The sequence below is a fragment of the Balaenoptera ricei genome, chromosome 3 (assembly GCF_028023285.1).
Source record: "Balaenoptera ricei isolate mBalRic1 chromosome 3, mBalRic1.hap2, whole genome shotgun sequence".
Taxonomy (NCBI): domain Eukaryota; kingdom Metazoa; phylum Chordata; class Mammalia; order Artiodactyla; family Balaenopteridae; genus Balaenoptera; species Balaenoptera ricei.
Window position 1 is genome coordinate 177,475,171 of NC_082641.1, and position 14,061 is coordinate 177,489,231.

A 14,061-nucleotide genomic window follows, 5' to 3' on the forward strand; every position below is an offset into this window, starting at 1 on the left:
CCAAATCCCTTAGGACCCTCTTGTCCTCCCCACACCTGCCCCGCCCTGGATTGTTTTTCCTTTCCTTTTTCCTTTCAACCATTCATTAAAGGGCCAAGACACTAAAACCCCAACCCAAGAGGTTCTTCCCCCACCCCATCGCAGGGAGAACCTGAGGTCACCTCGCTCTTGCGGGCCGGCCCGGCTCCAGACGTCTACGTTCGTCCCACTAATGGTCTGGTCCCTCCGGCCACAGGGCGGATGGGAGGACTTCGATCCTGTCCAGGACGCGCCTCCGCCAAGGCCTGGTCCATTAGCGCCCCCACCGCATCCTGCCTCCCTCCCCAAATCTGCGCCTGGAAACTGAGGACGAGCTGTCCTTGGGGCGCCGGGCCCAGGCCTTTCCCCGGCTCCCGTCCAGTTCGAGCCTGCACCTGCCCATTTTCCAGTTGCATCCATTAAGGTCCAATCAGTTTTAATTGTCTGCACCGACCCTGGGATTCTGACTCCACCCCCGCCGCCCCTAGAACCCTGGGGCTTGGAAGTCTGTCGTCCCTCTCATAAAAGTCTGTTCACACGTTGTTAATCCCTTTGAGGCACTGGGATGAAAGGGGAGAGATCCTAGCAGCAACCTCCTTCATCCTCTCCCTCTTTTGGTGCTTTCTCTTTGGCTACAGAGGTGACAGTCGCCCTGCTGGGGCTGGGGGCTCCGGGCCCCCGGGGACAAGTTAGGCTCTGAGCCCGCAGGCTCCCAGTACACAAACCGAGGAGCCCAGGAGGATCGCTCCGGGAGCCCACACTGGGACAGATGGCTCTGCGAGGACCTGGCCCCACCTGCTGGTGGCTTCTGAGTTAGAAAACTTCAAATTACAAAGTAGACTTGTGCTCCCGAGGTTGGAGGATCAGATCGAATCAGGAATTCAGCCTGGGGTCTGGAACTCGGTGGCTCAGCCTGGGAGTAGGGTCTCAGCCTCTAAATGAAGTTGGAATTCATCCCAGGTCGGCACCACAGTTGGGATGGAGTCTGACCGGGATAGGAGGCTTAGCAGAGGGGTCAGCCACCCAGTCGAAGGCCTGGGACTCAAACTAAGGTCCACAGGTCAGTCCTAATCTGAGGTCAGGGGTCAGTCCTAATCTGAGGTCAGTCCAGGTGGAAGCTCAGCCAGAGATTAAGGCTCAGTATAGGCTGAGGGTAGTAGGGGGTCGGGGAGTCTAGGTTTCGGCGGAGGTCAGGGCTCAGCTGCAGGTAGGGGGCTCAGGCTGGGGCCGGGATTCAGCCTGACTCAAGACCAGCCTGGGATCTGGGGATGGGCCTCCAGTTGCCTCACTCCAGGACAGAAGGGTCCACCTAAGGCTGGTGACTCAGCCTGGGATCATGGGTCATCGTAGGGTCAAGATTTAGCTTGGGGCCAGGTTTTGGCCTCTCGGTGGATCAGTAAGATTAGGAGAACAGGACAGGCTTTAGCAAATGCATGTGTTTACCAAAAGCCTGAGCTTTGGCTGGGAGCCACATCCCCGGGGTAAGAAAGGGGACGTCCGTCCTTAGGGATACTGGGAAGTGTAGTTTATTGAACGCCCCATTGAGCTGTTTGCTCCCCCTGCGTTCTGGGTAATGTAGTTCTGAACGGGTCTGTCAGTTAAGAGTGGATGGAGGAATTCCCCTTTCGGGGCCGGATATCAGGTCCATCACAATTGGTTGGATGGACTGTTTATCAGAGTACATCCGGGGACACTCTTTCTAGTGATTGGTGAGCGTGGAGGCGGGGTTAAGCGATATCAGCACTCCCATTCGGGGCCCGGGCTGTCCATTTGGTGTCGTACAGGGTGCGGGCTCGAGAGGAGACGATTACTGATTGGTTGAGCGGGCTGTAAAAAGCAGAAGGGTCGGCCCCCACCTGCGGCGATTGGCGGGCTTGAGGGCGTCAGAGGCGGTGTCGGGGGAGGCGTTGGCTTCAGAGATGGCAGTGAGCGAGAGGAGGGGGCTCGCCCGCGGGAGCCCCGCGGAGTGGGGGCAGCGGCTACTTCTGCTGCTGCTGTTAGGCGGTTGCTCTGGGCGCATCCACCGGCTGACGCTGACGGTGAGTCCCGCCGTGCGGCGGTCTGGGGTGTGGGTCGCAGCGGTGGCCCGGAAAAGCCCCTGGCTTGGAGTGGTTTCGTCCGGATGGAGCGGTCCAGCGCCCCCCGCTCCCCGGCCCGGAGTGGTCTCGTCCGAGGATCCCCCTCGGTCCTCCTGTTGGAGTTGCCTGGCCAGTCGCGCTGGAGTCTTGCCCCGCCCGGCGGGGGGGGGGGGGGTGGTTCATCTCCCGAGACGGCGGACTCTGAGTCCTCTAAATTCTTGGGATTGCTTTGGGGACGCTAGGGACCCTTGACGCCACCCAGGGAAGTCCCTGGGGGTTCTAGAATGGGGTCCTCTGGGTACTCATTGGGATCTTGGGGGCTCAGTTGGAATCTAAAAATTTTCCGGGAGGTGAGGGCCAGGCACCCCAAGATGCGTAACTCTGCTCTCCGGGTGATGCTCACACAGTGGGGAGACTTCCAGGTATCTCAGACTTTGGAATCCTGGACTCTCCGAACAGTGGCCAGAGGATCCGGAGCCACTCTGTCCCTGCCTGGGATGGGTCTAAGGTTATGGCCTCCAGAGTGGCCCTCTCAACCTCTCCCGTCACCCTTTGGACCTGTCCTAAAAATAGAGATACCCAGAGGGGCCCGAAGCCCTTGGGGGAACCTCATGCTAGAGCCCTGGGGCTGGGCTGGTGGGAAGTCTGAGCTGCCTCTGCCTTCTTGGTCTCTGGCAGGGGGAGAAGCGAGCAGACATCCAGCTGAACAGCTTTGGCTTCTACACCAACGGCTCTCTGGAGGTGGACCTGACCCTCCTGCGGCTGGGCCTCCAGGAGACAGATGAGAAAGCCCCATTGGTGAGGGGCTTTGAGGAGTTTGCTGGAGGAGGGAGAGGTGCACAAGTTTCTGAGCTCCGCCCCCCACCCCCCACCCCCCAATTCTGGATTCACATCCTAGCTCTGCCTCTCACCCATGTGATCTTGGACAAGTCCCTTGATCTCTCTGAGCCTCTGTTTCCTCATCTGTAACTTGGGAGTAATAATTTCTTATGCAGTACGTGCTAGGCACTGAGCTGGGGGGAGGGGAGCCTACCAGTGAACAAGACAGCCCCAGTTCCTGCAGTCGAAATGAGAAGTTAGTGTTTATTGAACGCCCGCTGGGTACCAGGTACCATGCAAATCTATTTCCATGAGTCTGTTCTGTCATAGCGACCTCTCAGGGATGCTGTGAAAATATTACACCTGTAAACCCAATTTTACAGGTGTTTACACAGACTCAGAGGCATGTGGCTTACTCAGAGTCCAAGAGCCTGGATGTAGATCCAAGTGTGTTGGCTTCCAGAGCCCAAGGCGGGAAGCCATGAACATTCTATTTAATTTATTTTTTACATCAACATTTTAGATGGGGGGAAACAGGGTGGGCTAGGTCGAGGACCAGCGAAGGTCTCCCTGAGGAAGTGACATCCCAGTCAAGGGGCAAGGATGGTTAGGAGTTAAAGGAAGAGGGTTGGGGGGCTGGGGGCAGATGGGAAAAGTCAGTGAAGTGAGTGAACATGGAATCTCACGCTTAGTAGGCTTTCAGGAAATTCGAGGTTACGTTACTATTGCCACTGATAGAGGTGGCTTGGAGGTCCCTGCTGGTGTCCCTCACATCATCTCTTTTTCTTGCCAGGTGGGGTTCAGTCTGACCCGGGTTCGATCTGGCAGTGTTCCTTCCTATTCAGTAAGTGGAGGGGGCAGAGGTGGAGGTGGGGAGGGGGGGAGTGAGGAGGGGCAGGGGTGGTGGAAGGGGAGGATGGTCTGTCAGCATCTGGAACCCAAAGGTCCCTGTCCTTTCCCAGAGGGGAGAGCAGGAAGAGACCCTCCCTTGCCCGGGTGGATGGGGAGGAAGGCAGAGTGAGGCTGGACCAGTGGGAGGGGGTAACCAAGGCTCCCTGCTGCCCACTCTCCAGAGCCGAGACCCTCACGACTGTCCTCTCCGGCAAAACAGTAGCAATCTCCTGGCTCTCTTCCTCATCAACACCAAGGATCTGCAGTGAGTTGGGGGGCTGGTGGCTCCCCTTAAGATCCATCATTGGGGTTTCCCTGGTTGTGCTACCCACATGAACTGATCAGGTGGAATCAGAACCAGCCAGAAAGAACCTTGACTCCTTTGGAGAAAGTCACTCGCTTTTTTTTTTTTTGGCTGCACCACGCGGCTTGTGGGATCTTAGTTCCCAGACCAGGGATTGAACCCGGGCCCTCGGCAGTGAAAGCACCGAATCATAACCACTGGACCACCAGGGAATTCCCACACTCGCTTTTTAATTTTGCCTTCAAGCCTTCTGATTATGGGAGGGAGAGAGAGGAGGGGTGCCCAGGGAGTATTAGGGTCTCAAGGCAGAAGACCCAACACAGAGGGGTGTTGTGAGTATTAATACCAGTCATTTGTGCTTGTAGGATGCACCCTGTGCTCCAGGCAGCGTCCTGGGATCTTTACAGTTGTTAACTCATTGACTGCTTAGACTGTTATTATCCCCATTTTAAAGATGAAAAAACTGAGGCTGAAAACTGGGATTTGAACCCAGGGTCCAAAGATACTCTGTTGCCTCTCTGTATATACAGCATTTTCTTTTTAAATAGTGTGTACTTCAGTAGAATGAGTGACTCAGTGTCACAGGAAGTGACAACTAATCCTCGGTGCAGGCAGCTCAGGGATGCAGCAGCCATCTCGATGGGTGGTTGCCAAATGCTACAACTTGGTGACCACTGATGGAGCCCGACGCTGAGCCCCAGAGGGCCCGAGGGGCCTTTGAGTCCCTTAGCAGAGCAGGTGTCCCTGACCCCAGCCTTCAGCCTCCCAGCCTCATCCCACAGGGTCCAGGTACGAAAGTATGGGGAACAGAAGAAGCTGTTCATCTCTCCCGGGCTCCTCCCCGAAGCACCCTCCGAACCAGAGCTCCCGAAGTCAGAGCACAGGGTCACCCCCAAGGTGGATGGCGGTGAGTCAGGGTGGCCGCACTGAGGGACGGGTGGGCGGGGCCGCTCCACACGTCCCGCCCATCATTCTCCTGTCTGTCTATCTCTAAAGTCACCTGCTTGCCCCTGGCAGGGACCACTACTGCACCCGACAAGGCCAAGTTGACACCCACAGGGTCACAAGGAGACCAGCAGGTATGGGGAAGCCAGGGCAGGAGGGAGGAAGCCCCGCCCCCGGGGGGGGCCGGCTGATGCTCATGGAGGTCCTCTGTCCCCTCAGGGCATCGGTGGGAAGGACCAGGACCTGGTGTTGGGCCTGGGCCACCTCAACAACTCCTACAATTTCAGTGTGAGTGTCCGGGGGTGCCCGCAGCCCCTCCCCTCCACAGCGCGGGGACCCCCCACGCTGAGGCCTCCTCTCCCCTCTGTCTGCCCCACCTCCCAGTTCCACGTGGTGATCGGCTCGAGGGCCGAGGAAGGCCAGTACAGCCTCAACTTCCACAACTGCTACAACTCGGTGCCGGGCCGGGAGCAGCCGTTCGACATCACGGTGAGCAGGGGTGACGAGGGTGGGCAGCAGGTTCGCGGAGTGCTCACTGCAGGCCAGTACTCCGTGCCCATTTGGGAGACGGGAAGATTGAGGCTCAGAAACGGAGTCAGCCAGCGAGGGAGCGGGAGAGCCGGGGACTCACGCTCAGGGCCCCGCAAGTCTGGAGCTAGTGCGCAATCCCCCTGCCCACCGCTGTCCCCTCCCCAGGTAATGATCCGGGAGAAGAACCCCGAGGGCTTCCTGTCGGCGGCGGAAATCCCCCTCTTCAAGCTGTACATGGTCATGTCCGCCTGCTTCCTGGCCTCCGGCATCTTCTGGGTGTCCATCCTCTGCAAGAACACGTAATGCCCTTGCCCCCGGGGGTTCCCCACCTCCCCTCATCACACCTTCCCACTCCTACCCCTGACCGATGCCCTCCTACTCTCTTCTGTCCCCGACCCCGCTGCCAGGTACAACGTCTTCAAGATCCACTGGCTCATGGCAGCCCTGGCTTTCACCAAGAGCGTCTCCCTCCTCTTCCACAGTGTGAGAGCCTTGGGCCGGGAGCAGGATGGGGTGGGCTGGGGTCTCAGGGGCCAGGAAAAAGCCCCTACAAGCCACTCCTCAGATCTCTGCAGACCCTGGGCTTGGGAGTTCCATTTGTCCATCCATGTGTCCATCCATTTCATCACTGTGGCCAGCTGTACATCCAGTCCTGTCCAGCTGTGACAGCCCACCTTTCAGTCTGACTGTCTGTGGGTCCAGCTGTGACTGTCCACCGGGCTGATCGTCTAACTGTCCGTCCACCCGACTATGACCTTCCCTCCATTGTCATGGCTGTGACTGTCCAGCCATCTGTCCGGCCACCGTTCTGGCCGTGACTGTCCCTTTCTCAGTCCACTCACCATCCTGATCATGACCTGTTCCGCCCACTTCCGGGCCACCCATCTGACAGTGACTGTCCGTGTTCCAAAACCACCACCATCCACCCTCTCCATGCCCCCGTCCATCTGTCTGACTGTCCATCCGTCCATCCACCTCCAGATCAACTACTACTTCATCAACAGCCAGGGCCACCCCATCGAAGGCCTCGCTGTCATGCACTACATCACGCATCTGTGAGTGCCCTTCTCTGCTGGGGGCAGGAGGCGGGCAGGGGAGGGCTGGGCCCCCCAGTCTCACCACACCCCCTGCCCCCCTCCGCCAGGCTGAAGGGCGCCCTCCTCTTCATCACCATCGCCTTGATCGGCTCTGGCTGGGCCTTCATCAAGTACATCCTGTCCGACAAGGAGAAGAAGGTCTTCGGGATCGTGATCTCGCTGCAGGTGCATATGGAGGCCCCAGGGTGGGCAGGTGGACATGAGTGCAGGCTGGGCCCACCCATCCCACCCCCGCGCCGCAGGTCCTGGCCAACGTGGCCTACATTGTCATCGAGTCCCGCGAGGAGGGCGCCAGTGACTACGGCATCTGGAAGGAGATCCTCTTCCTGGTGGACCTCATCTGCTGCGGCGCCATCCTCTTCCCCGTGGTCTGGTGAGGACCCCCACCCGCCCCCCTCCCCTGCAGGCACGGGTGGAGGCAGTGCTGACTGCCCCCCATATCACCCACTCCTTCCCAGGTCCATCCGGCATCTCCAGGACACGTCTGGCACTGATGGGAAGGGTGAGGCTGTGCCCTCGGCCCGCGGCCTGCTCCTGGTCCCTCTTGCTGACCCCTGGATGCCCCTTCCATCCCCTCTGACTGCCTCTTCCTGCCTCTCCACCCCCTCACCATTCCTGGGACATCCCCCTCCACACTATGCCCCTGAGACACTCACCCAAATGTCCTCCTGTCCCCAGCCCTTCTCCACCCCATCCCCTTCGTCCTGCCCCCAGCCTCCTTCCCTTGACCCCCACTCTCTGTGCCTACCCCTCAGCGGCAGTGAACCTGGCCAAGCTGAAGCTGTTCCGGCATTACTATGTCATGGTAGGAGCCCTGTGCTCGGGAAGCTTGGGAGGGGGAACAACCAGCCCACTGGCACACCCACCCTAACCCCTCCATCTGCAGTCCCTCGGAGCCCCGCCCCCCGCCCTCTGCCCATAATCCCCGGCCCCCCTCCCCAGGCATCCCCGGTGGTCCTGGTGGTCTCCCCCACCCCAGTGGTCCCTCGGCCCTGTGCCCACCCATGTCCCTGCAGGTCATCTGCTACATCTACTTCACGCGGATCATCGCCATCCTGCTGCGGGTGGCCGTGCCTTTCCAGTGGCAGTGGCTGTACCAGGTGAGCACTGAGGCCCCAGGTGGGGCGGAGCGTGGCCCAGACAGTGGAGGTGGAGGCGGGGGCGTGTGCCTGACCCTCCCACTCGGCCCCCAGCTCTTGGTGGAGGGCTCCACGCTCTCCTTCTTCGTGCTCACGGGCTACAAGTTCCAGCCCACGAGGGATAACCCGTACCTGCAGCTGCCCCTAGAGGATGAGGAGGATGTGCAGATGAAAGAAGTGTGAGCCCTGGGGCTGGGGTGGGTGGGGCTTGGGCAGCAAGGGGCCGGGTGGGCGGGGCTTTGAGTGCAGGTGGGCGGAGCATGGGCGGGGCCAAGAGGCTCAGGGGTGGGTATGGTGGGCTGAGTGGGCGGGGCCCGGCTCCCCTCAGCTCACGGACTATCTCCTTACTGTCTGCCTGCAGAGTGACCGATTCTGGGTTCCGGGAAGGCCTGTCCAAAGTCAACAGATCGACCAGCAGGCGAGAGCAGTTGTGATCATGTCCCCACCTCGGACGCTCCGTCATCCTTCATCCTCCTCTCTTCACACATTCCCTGCTCCGGCTTCTCCCAAAGAGCGTGTGGGGAGGAGGGGGCCGGTGCTCACAAGGCACCCAGCTCCCTGGGACCTGAGTTCCTGGAGCCCGTTCAGAAGAAGACAGACAGCCCCCCTCCCTCACAAATGTTGAGCGCCCTGTCCCCACTTGCAGCTGTACAATAATGACCGATCTGTTTTGCTACCCCAGTTTCTTGCCTTTCTGGGGGTTGAGAGCTAATGCAGAGGTTATGTTTGAAATTGAGAGATCCGTGGGGGGCACGGGGCAGGGAGAGGTTGCAGTATCCATTGCTTTGCATATTCAATAAATGTCAATTGAGCGACCACTCAGTTGCATGCCGGGCCCTGTGCCGGGTCCTGAGGACAGGGCAGTGACCAGGACCCATCCAGTCCCGACACTCAAGGTGTCACCAGACGGTTCCATCACAGGGCCCTGACCCAGCCTGGGGAATCAGAGGTGAGCAGAGAGAGTGGGGGAAAAACGCAGGCCCAGATGAGGGGACAGCATGTGCAAAGGCTGGAGGGGAGAAAAAAATGGTGATTGGATGACTCACAAGTGGCTCAGGCTGAGTGCTGTATGCCACACCCTATTCTAAGGCTTCCAGGGTCTTTAACTCTTGAAAAGCTTATGAGGCACAGAAAGGCTATGTAACTTGCCCAAGGTAACACAGCAAACAAGTTGTTAGAAGGCTCAGGACTCAAAAACACCAGCAGTCTGGTTCCAGAGCTGCCCATTCCCACTGCGTGCACTGCCCCTCTGCACCTAGACTCTCTGCCACCAAGCCTCTTGACCTTGCCCCCATTTGCTGTGTGACTCTGTTAAGTGGTTTAACCTCTCTGTTTCCTTGCATGTAAAATGGGGACCTCATAGAGTTGAGTATCACACATGGTAATGGGAGTCTGGCTCAGCACAGTGCCCTGCAACACAGCCTGACCTTTCATGGATTTCTCTGAACCTTGAGAAGTTCAGATTAGAGATGCACCTGTACACACACCTGCACACACACCTCTGGGCAGACCCCCATGATGTATCTCTTCCCCCGCCCCACTTCACTCTTTATCTAGAATGCTCTGAACCTATTTTGGAGCTCTGAAAAATACTCCTTGGTGGGCACCACAGGCATGGGCCAGCGGGAAGGAATCAGGCTGGGGTCAAGGCTTCCTGCAAGCGGAAATGTGTCTAACTAGGGCCCAGATGAATATATAGCCCAGCCAGACAAAGAAGGAAGTGGGAAGGCATTGCAGACTGAGGAAGTTATGCAGCAAGGCAATGCCCCCAGTATAGCTTGCAAGCTCCACTGCAGGTCTGGCTTGGCCAGTGGGAGGGCAAGGGCAGCTGGCAGAAGCCTAAAAGCAGGCAGACACACTTGGACTTGATGCTGGGGCCCACGGGAGCCAAGGAAGAGTTTAAAGCAGGGCGGGACATGGTAGTACAGGGATGGTGTTTTACACCACGTGCGTGCTGGGGTGGGCAGAGTCATGGCTGTCCCAAGTTGTCCCCGCCCTAATCCCCAGAGCCTGTGACTATGTTCCCTTACATGACAAGAGGCACTTGGCAGGTGTGATTCAATTAAGGATCTTAGAATGAGGGATGATTCTGGATTATTCGAGTGGGTGCGTTGTCATTACAAGGGTCTTTTAAAAGGAAGGCGGGAGGGTCAGGATCAGAGAATGAGATGTGATGCTGTAAACAGGCTAACGTGATGCACTTTGAAGATGGAAGAAAGGGCCACTAGCCGAGGAATGCAGGCAGCCCCTAGAAGCTGGAAAAACCCAGGAACGGATTCTCCCCTAGAGCCTCCAGAAGGAACACAGCCCTACTGACACCTCAGTTTCAGACTTCTGCCCTGCAGAACTGCAGTATAATAAATGTATTGTTTTAAGCCACCAGGGTTGTGATCATCTGTTACAGCAGCAGTCAGAAACTCATACAGTTCAGGAGCACAAACTCTGGAGCCCAGCTGCCGGGTTCAAATCTCAGTTCTTACCAGCTAGAGGATCTTGGGCAAGTGGCCAAAGCCCTCAGTTTCTTCATCTGTAAAACGGGGATAGTAATAGCACCTAAGGCATTTGGAATAAGTTAAATGCATAAAATCGTTAAGATGCTGTAGCTGAGATGTTCACAGTCATTAGCGCGTATTCCTGTAACATGCATCATAATTTTATAGAAAGAATGCAAAGGTGTGTTTTAGAAAAAAAAAATTCCCAGTTGCTGTCGACTAGATGACCCGGCAGAGGTGAGTTTACAGCAAGGAGGCTGGGGCCTTAGGGGTGGAGAGAAAGGATGGGTTGGGAGAGACAGCCTAGGGGTCACAGGGCTGCTCACAGGGGATGAGGGAGAGGGAGGAAGGGGGGGGACTCTGGCTTGGAGGCCCGGAGGGACTGTCACCGAAATAAGAGAGAGGAGGAGCAGAATTCAAGTACGTTGTGCGCTGGCCATGTGCTGGCCACGGGCCTCAGCTTGCCTGATGCCACGTGCTGTCACCCCAAGACTCAGAGGGAGGTTCCATGGTTGCGAATGTCTAATTTACAGATGAGGAATCGAAGCTGGGAGAAGGCAGAGCTGCAATCAAAACCTCTGGCCTGGAATTCCCTGGTGGTCCAGGGGCTAGGACTCTGCATTCTCACTGCGGTGTCCTGGGTTCAATCCCTGGTCGGGGAACTAAGATCCCACAAGCCCTGCGGCGCAGCCCAAAACAAAAAAGGGTCCCTGGTGCCCAGGCCTCTGCTATGCTGCGTGAGGGGGTGGGGGGAAGGAGCCAGAGGGCAAGTGGATGGGTTTAATCAGGTCAAGGTTAACCAAAAGTTAATGAGTAATGAGTTGGGAGAGAAGGGGAAGTCCAGGCTGCTGGTGGGGCGGGGAGGTGGTGGTGGTGGGGGGGGGGTGCTGGAAGGAGGGCCTGGCTCTGGGTCCTGGAGGAAGATTCCCAGAAAGCAGTATAGCACCCATCCTGGAACCGGCAGGGGTCAGGGGGAGGGGGAGAGGGGGGTCTCTGCTGCTCCCTGGCATGGCGGCGCCTGTATGGGGAAAGGGTGGGGAAGGGGTGCATCCGGGAGATAACGGCGCTGAGGCAGGTGCGGGGGAGGGGAAGGGGGCACCTGGGCTCCCCCCACCTAGAAATCATGCCCATTTTTCCCTTTATTCTCTCTTTGCACCCCAGCTAGGGTTGCCAGACAAAATACAGGATGCCCAATTAAATTTGAATTTCAGGTAAATAACAAATACTTTGTTGGTATGAGTTTCCTAGAGGGAATTCCCTGGCGCTCCAGTGGTTAGGACTCCGCGTTTCCAGGGCAGGGGGCCTGGGTTTGATCCCTGGTCGGGGAACTAAGATCCCGCAAGCAGAGTGGCACAGCCAAAAAACAAGTCTCCTAGATATCCCACTTAGACCCTGCCCAGCAGCCAGCCTCCCCTCTCCCTCGGTCCACACCAGGAATGCATCCTTCTCTTTCTCCCCTGCTGGCTTATCTTGCCCGCCATCCCCCTCCCAAACTTTTGGGCGCAAAGGTCCATTCCCCAGTCCAAAGCCTGGAAGAATTCCTCTGGTTTCCTCCCCTTCCAGGAGACCTTGGTTCATTTTCACCTCCATCCCTCTGGTTAATTCTTGGAGGTCATGGGCAGGACCCTTCCCAGACCTCCACTACCATGGCCATGAGCCTTCCCTCCAAGCCCAGGGCTCCAAGCCATCTGTGTTGCCTTAATTGTCAAAACAGCAGGAACCACCATCAGTCCCATTGCTCAGATGTACTAACAGAGGCTCTGGGGTAGGAGCAGCCAGCCTTGCAGGGAGACCGAGGCCAGCAGGAATTCCTTCTCAAGGTTGTAAAATCACAACCTTGAATGCTTAAGGATATAATGAAACCAGGAGACTGGGTGGGTATTTTGGCGGGGGGGAAAGGGGAGGAAGATAAATATTGGGGTTTGGGGGATCCTAGCAGGTGGCCCCCTTCCCAGTTTCAGAAGTGGAACCCTGTATCTGGAAAGTAAGCAGGTGTTTGCCTCACGCTCCTCCTCTTCCAAAGAAAGGGTGTCGCAATCAAAGCAGACAGAAGCCAGGTTTGTTCTATTGCTCCACGCCTCCCCCTGCTTGGGGCATGGGGGCATGACCAGGAAAATAGCATGGTTTACAGGAAATCAGAGTGAGGTCCCTGTTAACCCCTTCAAGGAAGCTTTGGAAAACAGCCCTCCAGGGATCTGGATCCCCCATCAACACACCATCCCCCTCCTACACCTCGCTTCACATCCCCCCTTCCGCCAGATGCTCAACTTCAAATCAAATTAAAATGACACTGAGGCAAACATACAAAGTTTTGCCAATATGCCCTCAAGGGGAGGCCGTGAGGAAATTGGCGATTTTGTGCAGGGCCGGCAAGTATGCAAATCAATATAATTATGGAGGGGAATTTAGCGATATCTAGCAAGATTACTGTTGCACGCAGGCTTTGATCCAGAATGATCTCTTCTCATTGCGGTAAGAACGCTTTGAAGTTGCTGCTGTTATAACCCTACTTTACAGGAGGAAACTGAGGCTCAGGTGGTTATCAGTAAGTTGCCCAAAGTTTACCACTTAATAATCGTGAGAGCTGGGAAATAATGCAAGCTCAAGATTACTCCCTGGAGGGAGCATGGTTTTGTAACAATGGGAAGTCTGTCTGTCCATCAGTCTGGTTACTTCCACACAATGTAATACTAGGCAGTTGCCTGTAAGAACAAGGAAGCTCTCTGAGCACTGATATTAAACAATCTCTAAGGTATATTGTTCATGAAAAAGCAAGGTGTGACCCAGGGAGACCAGAAAGAAAGAGTGTGTAGAGCTTGCTGATATTTGTTTTTAAAACGTGTGAACATTTTTAAACACATAAGATACCTCTGGAAAGAAACACAAGATCTGGTTACATGGTCATGTCTGAGACTCTGATGGCTAGCAATAGGAGCAGGAGGAAGGTTATTTTTAGATGCTGAACCATATGAGTATGCAAAAAGTTAAATACATTTTTAAATAATAATAATAATATCCTAAGAGGTTGCTGATGTAACACAAAAGCTAGCCATGGGACTTCCCTCAATTATGACTTTTATAAACCATCATAGCCACTCAGGCCTCTTTTTTTTTTTTTTTTTTTTTTTGGCCACACCTTGAGGCATGGGGGAATCTCAGTTCCCCGACCAGGGCTTGAACCCGTGACCCCTGCAGTGGAAGTGCAAGGTCTTATCCACTGGACCGCCAGGGAAGTCCCACTACTCAGGCTTCTTGATGAGAGGAGGTGAAGGGAGCTCCAGGCTCTCCTTGCCCTAGAAAACATTCTCACCTGGATGGTGAACTCCTACACATACTTCAAAGCCCAGCTGAAATGTCCCCTCCTCCAAGAAGCCTTCCCTGACCCCCCAAGAAGCTGAGTTCTTCTCTACTGGGGAAGGCACTCCATGGGGCTAGGAGCTTTGGTGCTGGACTCTGTCCCCCACCCCAGCATGGAAGATTCTAGAAGTGGGACTCCAGCTGCCAGCATAGAGATGAACTCACAGGGAGGGTTTGGTGAATAAATGCACAGCCAAAAGTGGACTGAGGATCAGGCCCACATATCTGGGGTGGGGGTGCCCCTCTGTCCTCAATTTTCCTCTACTACCAAGTGGGTGTGACAGGGAAAGATCCCTGTTCACCAGCTGGCCTTGACCCTGAGGAACCCCAGGGCAGGAGGCTGTTGTGTTCCTGTTGCAGGAGGACATGCCCTCGGGTTACTTACCCCAA

The 14,061-nt window shown here is 56.3% G+C and overlaps 1 protein-coding gene across 4 annotated transcripts; it reads left to right on the forward strand.

Moving 5' to 3' along the window:
- The first annotated feature begins 1,898 nt into the window (after positions 1-1,898).
- On the forward strand, positions 1,899-8,638 carry GPR108 (G protein-coupled receptor 108). Of its 4 annotated transcripts, none has more exons than XM_059918617.1 (18): positions 1,899-2,057; positions 2,775-2,894; positions 3,709-3,759; positions 3,989-4,071; positions 4,893-5,017; positions 5,107-5,189; positions 5,275-5,343; positions 5,440-5,544; positions 5,752-5,885; positions 5,994-6,069; positions 6,568-6,641; positions 6,731-6,848; positions 6,926-7,056; positions 7,142-7,185; positions 7,439-7,488; positions 7,700-7,783; positions 7,877-8,001; positions 8,184-8,638. In XM_059918617.1, the coding sequence occupies exons 1-18, from the start codon at positions 1,938-1,940 to the stop codon at positions 8,254-8,256; spliced, it is 1,665 nt and encodes a 554-aa protein (XP_059774600.1). In that variant the 5' UTR covers positions 1,899-1,937; the 3' UTR covers positions 8,257-8,638. The 4 variants fall into 4 exon arrangements, with proteins under 4 accessions (XP_059774600.1, XP_059774602.1, XP_059774599.1 ...); XM_059918619.1 differs by having other exon boundaries at positions 5,128-5,189; XM_059918616.1 differs by lacking the exon at positions 1,899-2,057 and adding an exon at positions 2,346-2,518.
- Positions 8,639-14,061: the final 5,423 nt, after the last annotated feature.

Coding starts and splice junctions, on each gene's coding strand:
- GPR108 (XM_059918616.1), top strand. CDS start 2,381: ATGGGGTCCTCTGGGTACTCATTGGGATCTTGGGGGCTCAGTTGGAAT. Junction 6,849..6,925: donor GGATCGTGATCTCGCTGCAG/GTGCATATGGAG, acceptor CCCGCGCCGCAG/GTCCTGGCCAACGTGGCCTA. Junction 7,489..7,699: donor TCCGGCATTACTATGTCATG/GTAGGAGCCCTG, acceptor ATGTCCCTGCAG/GTCATCTGCTACATCTACTT.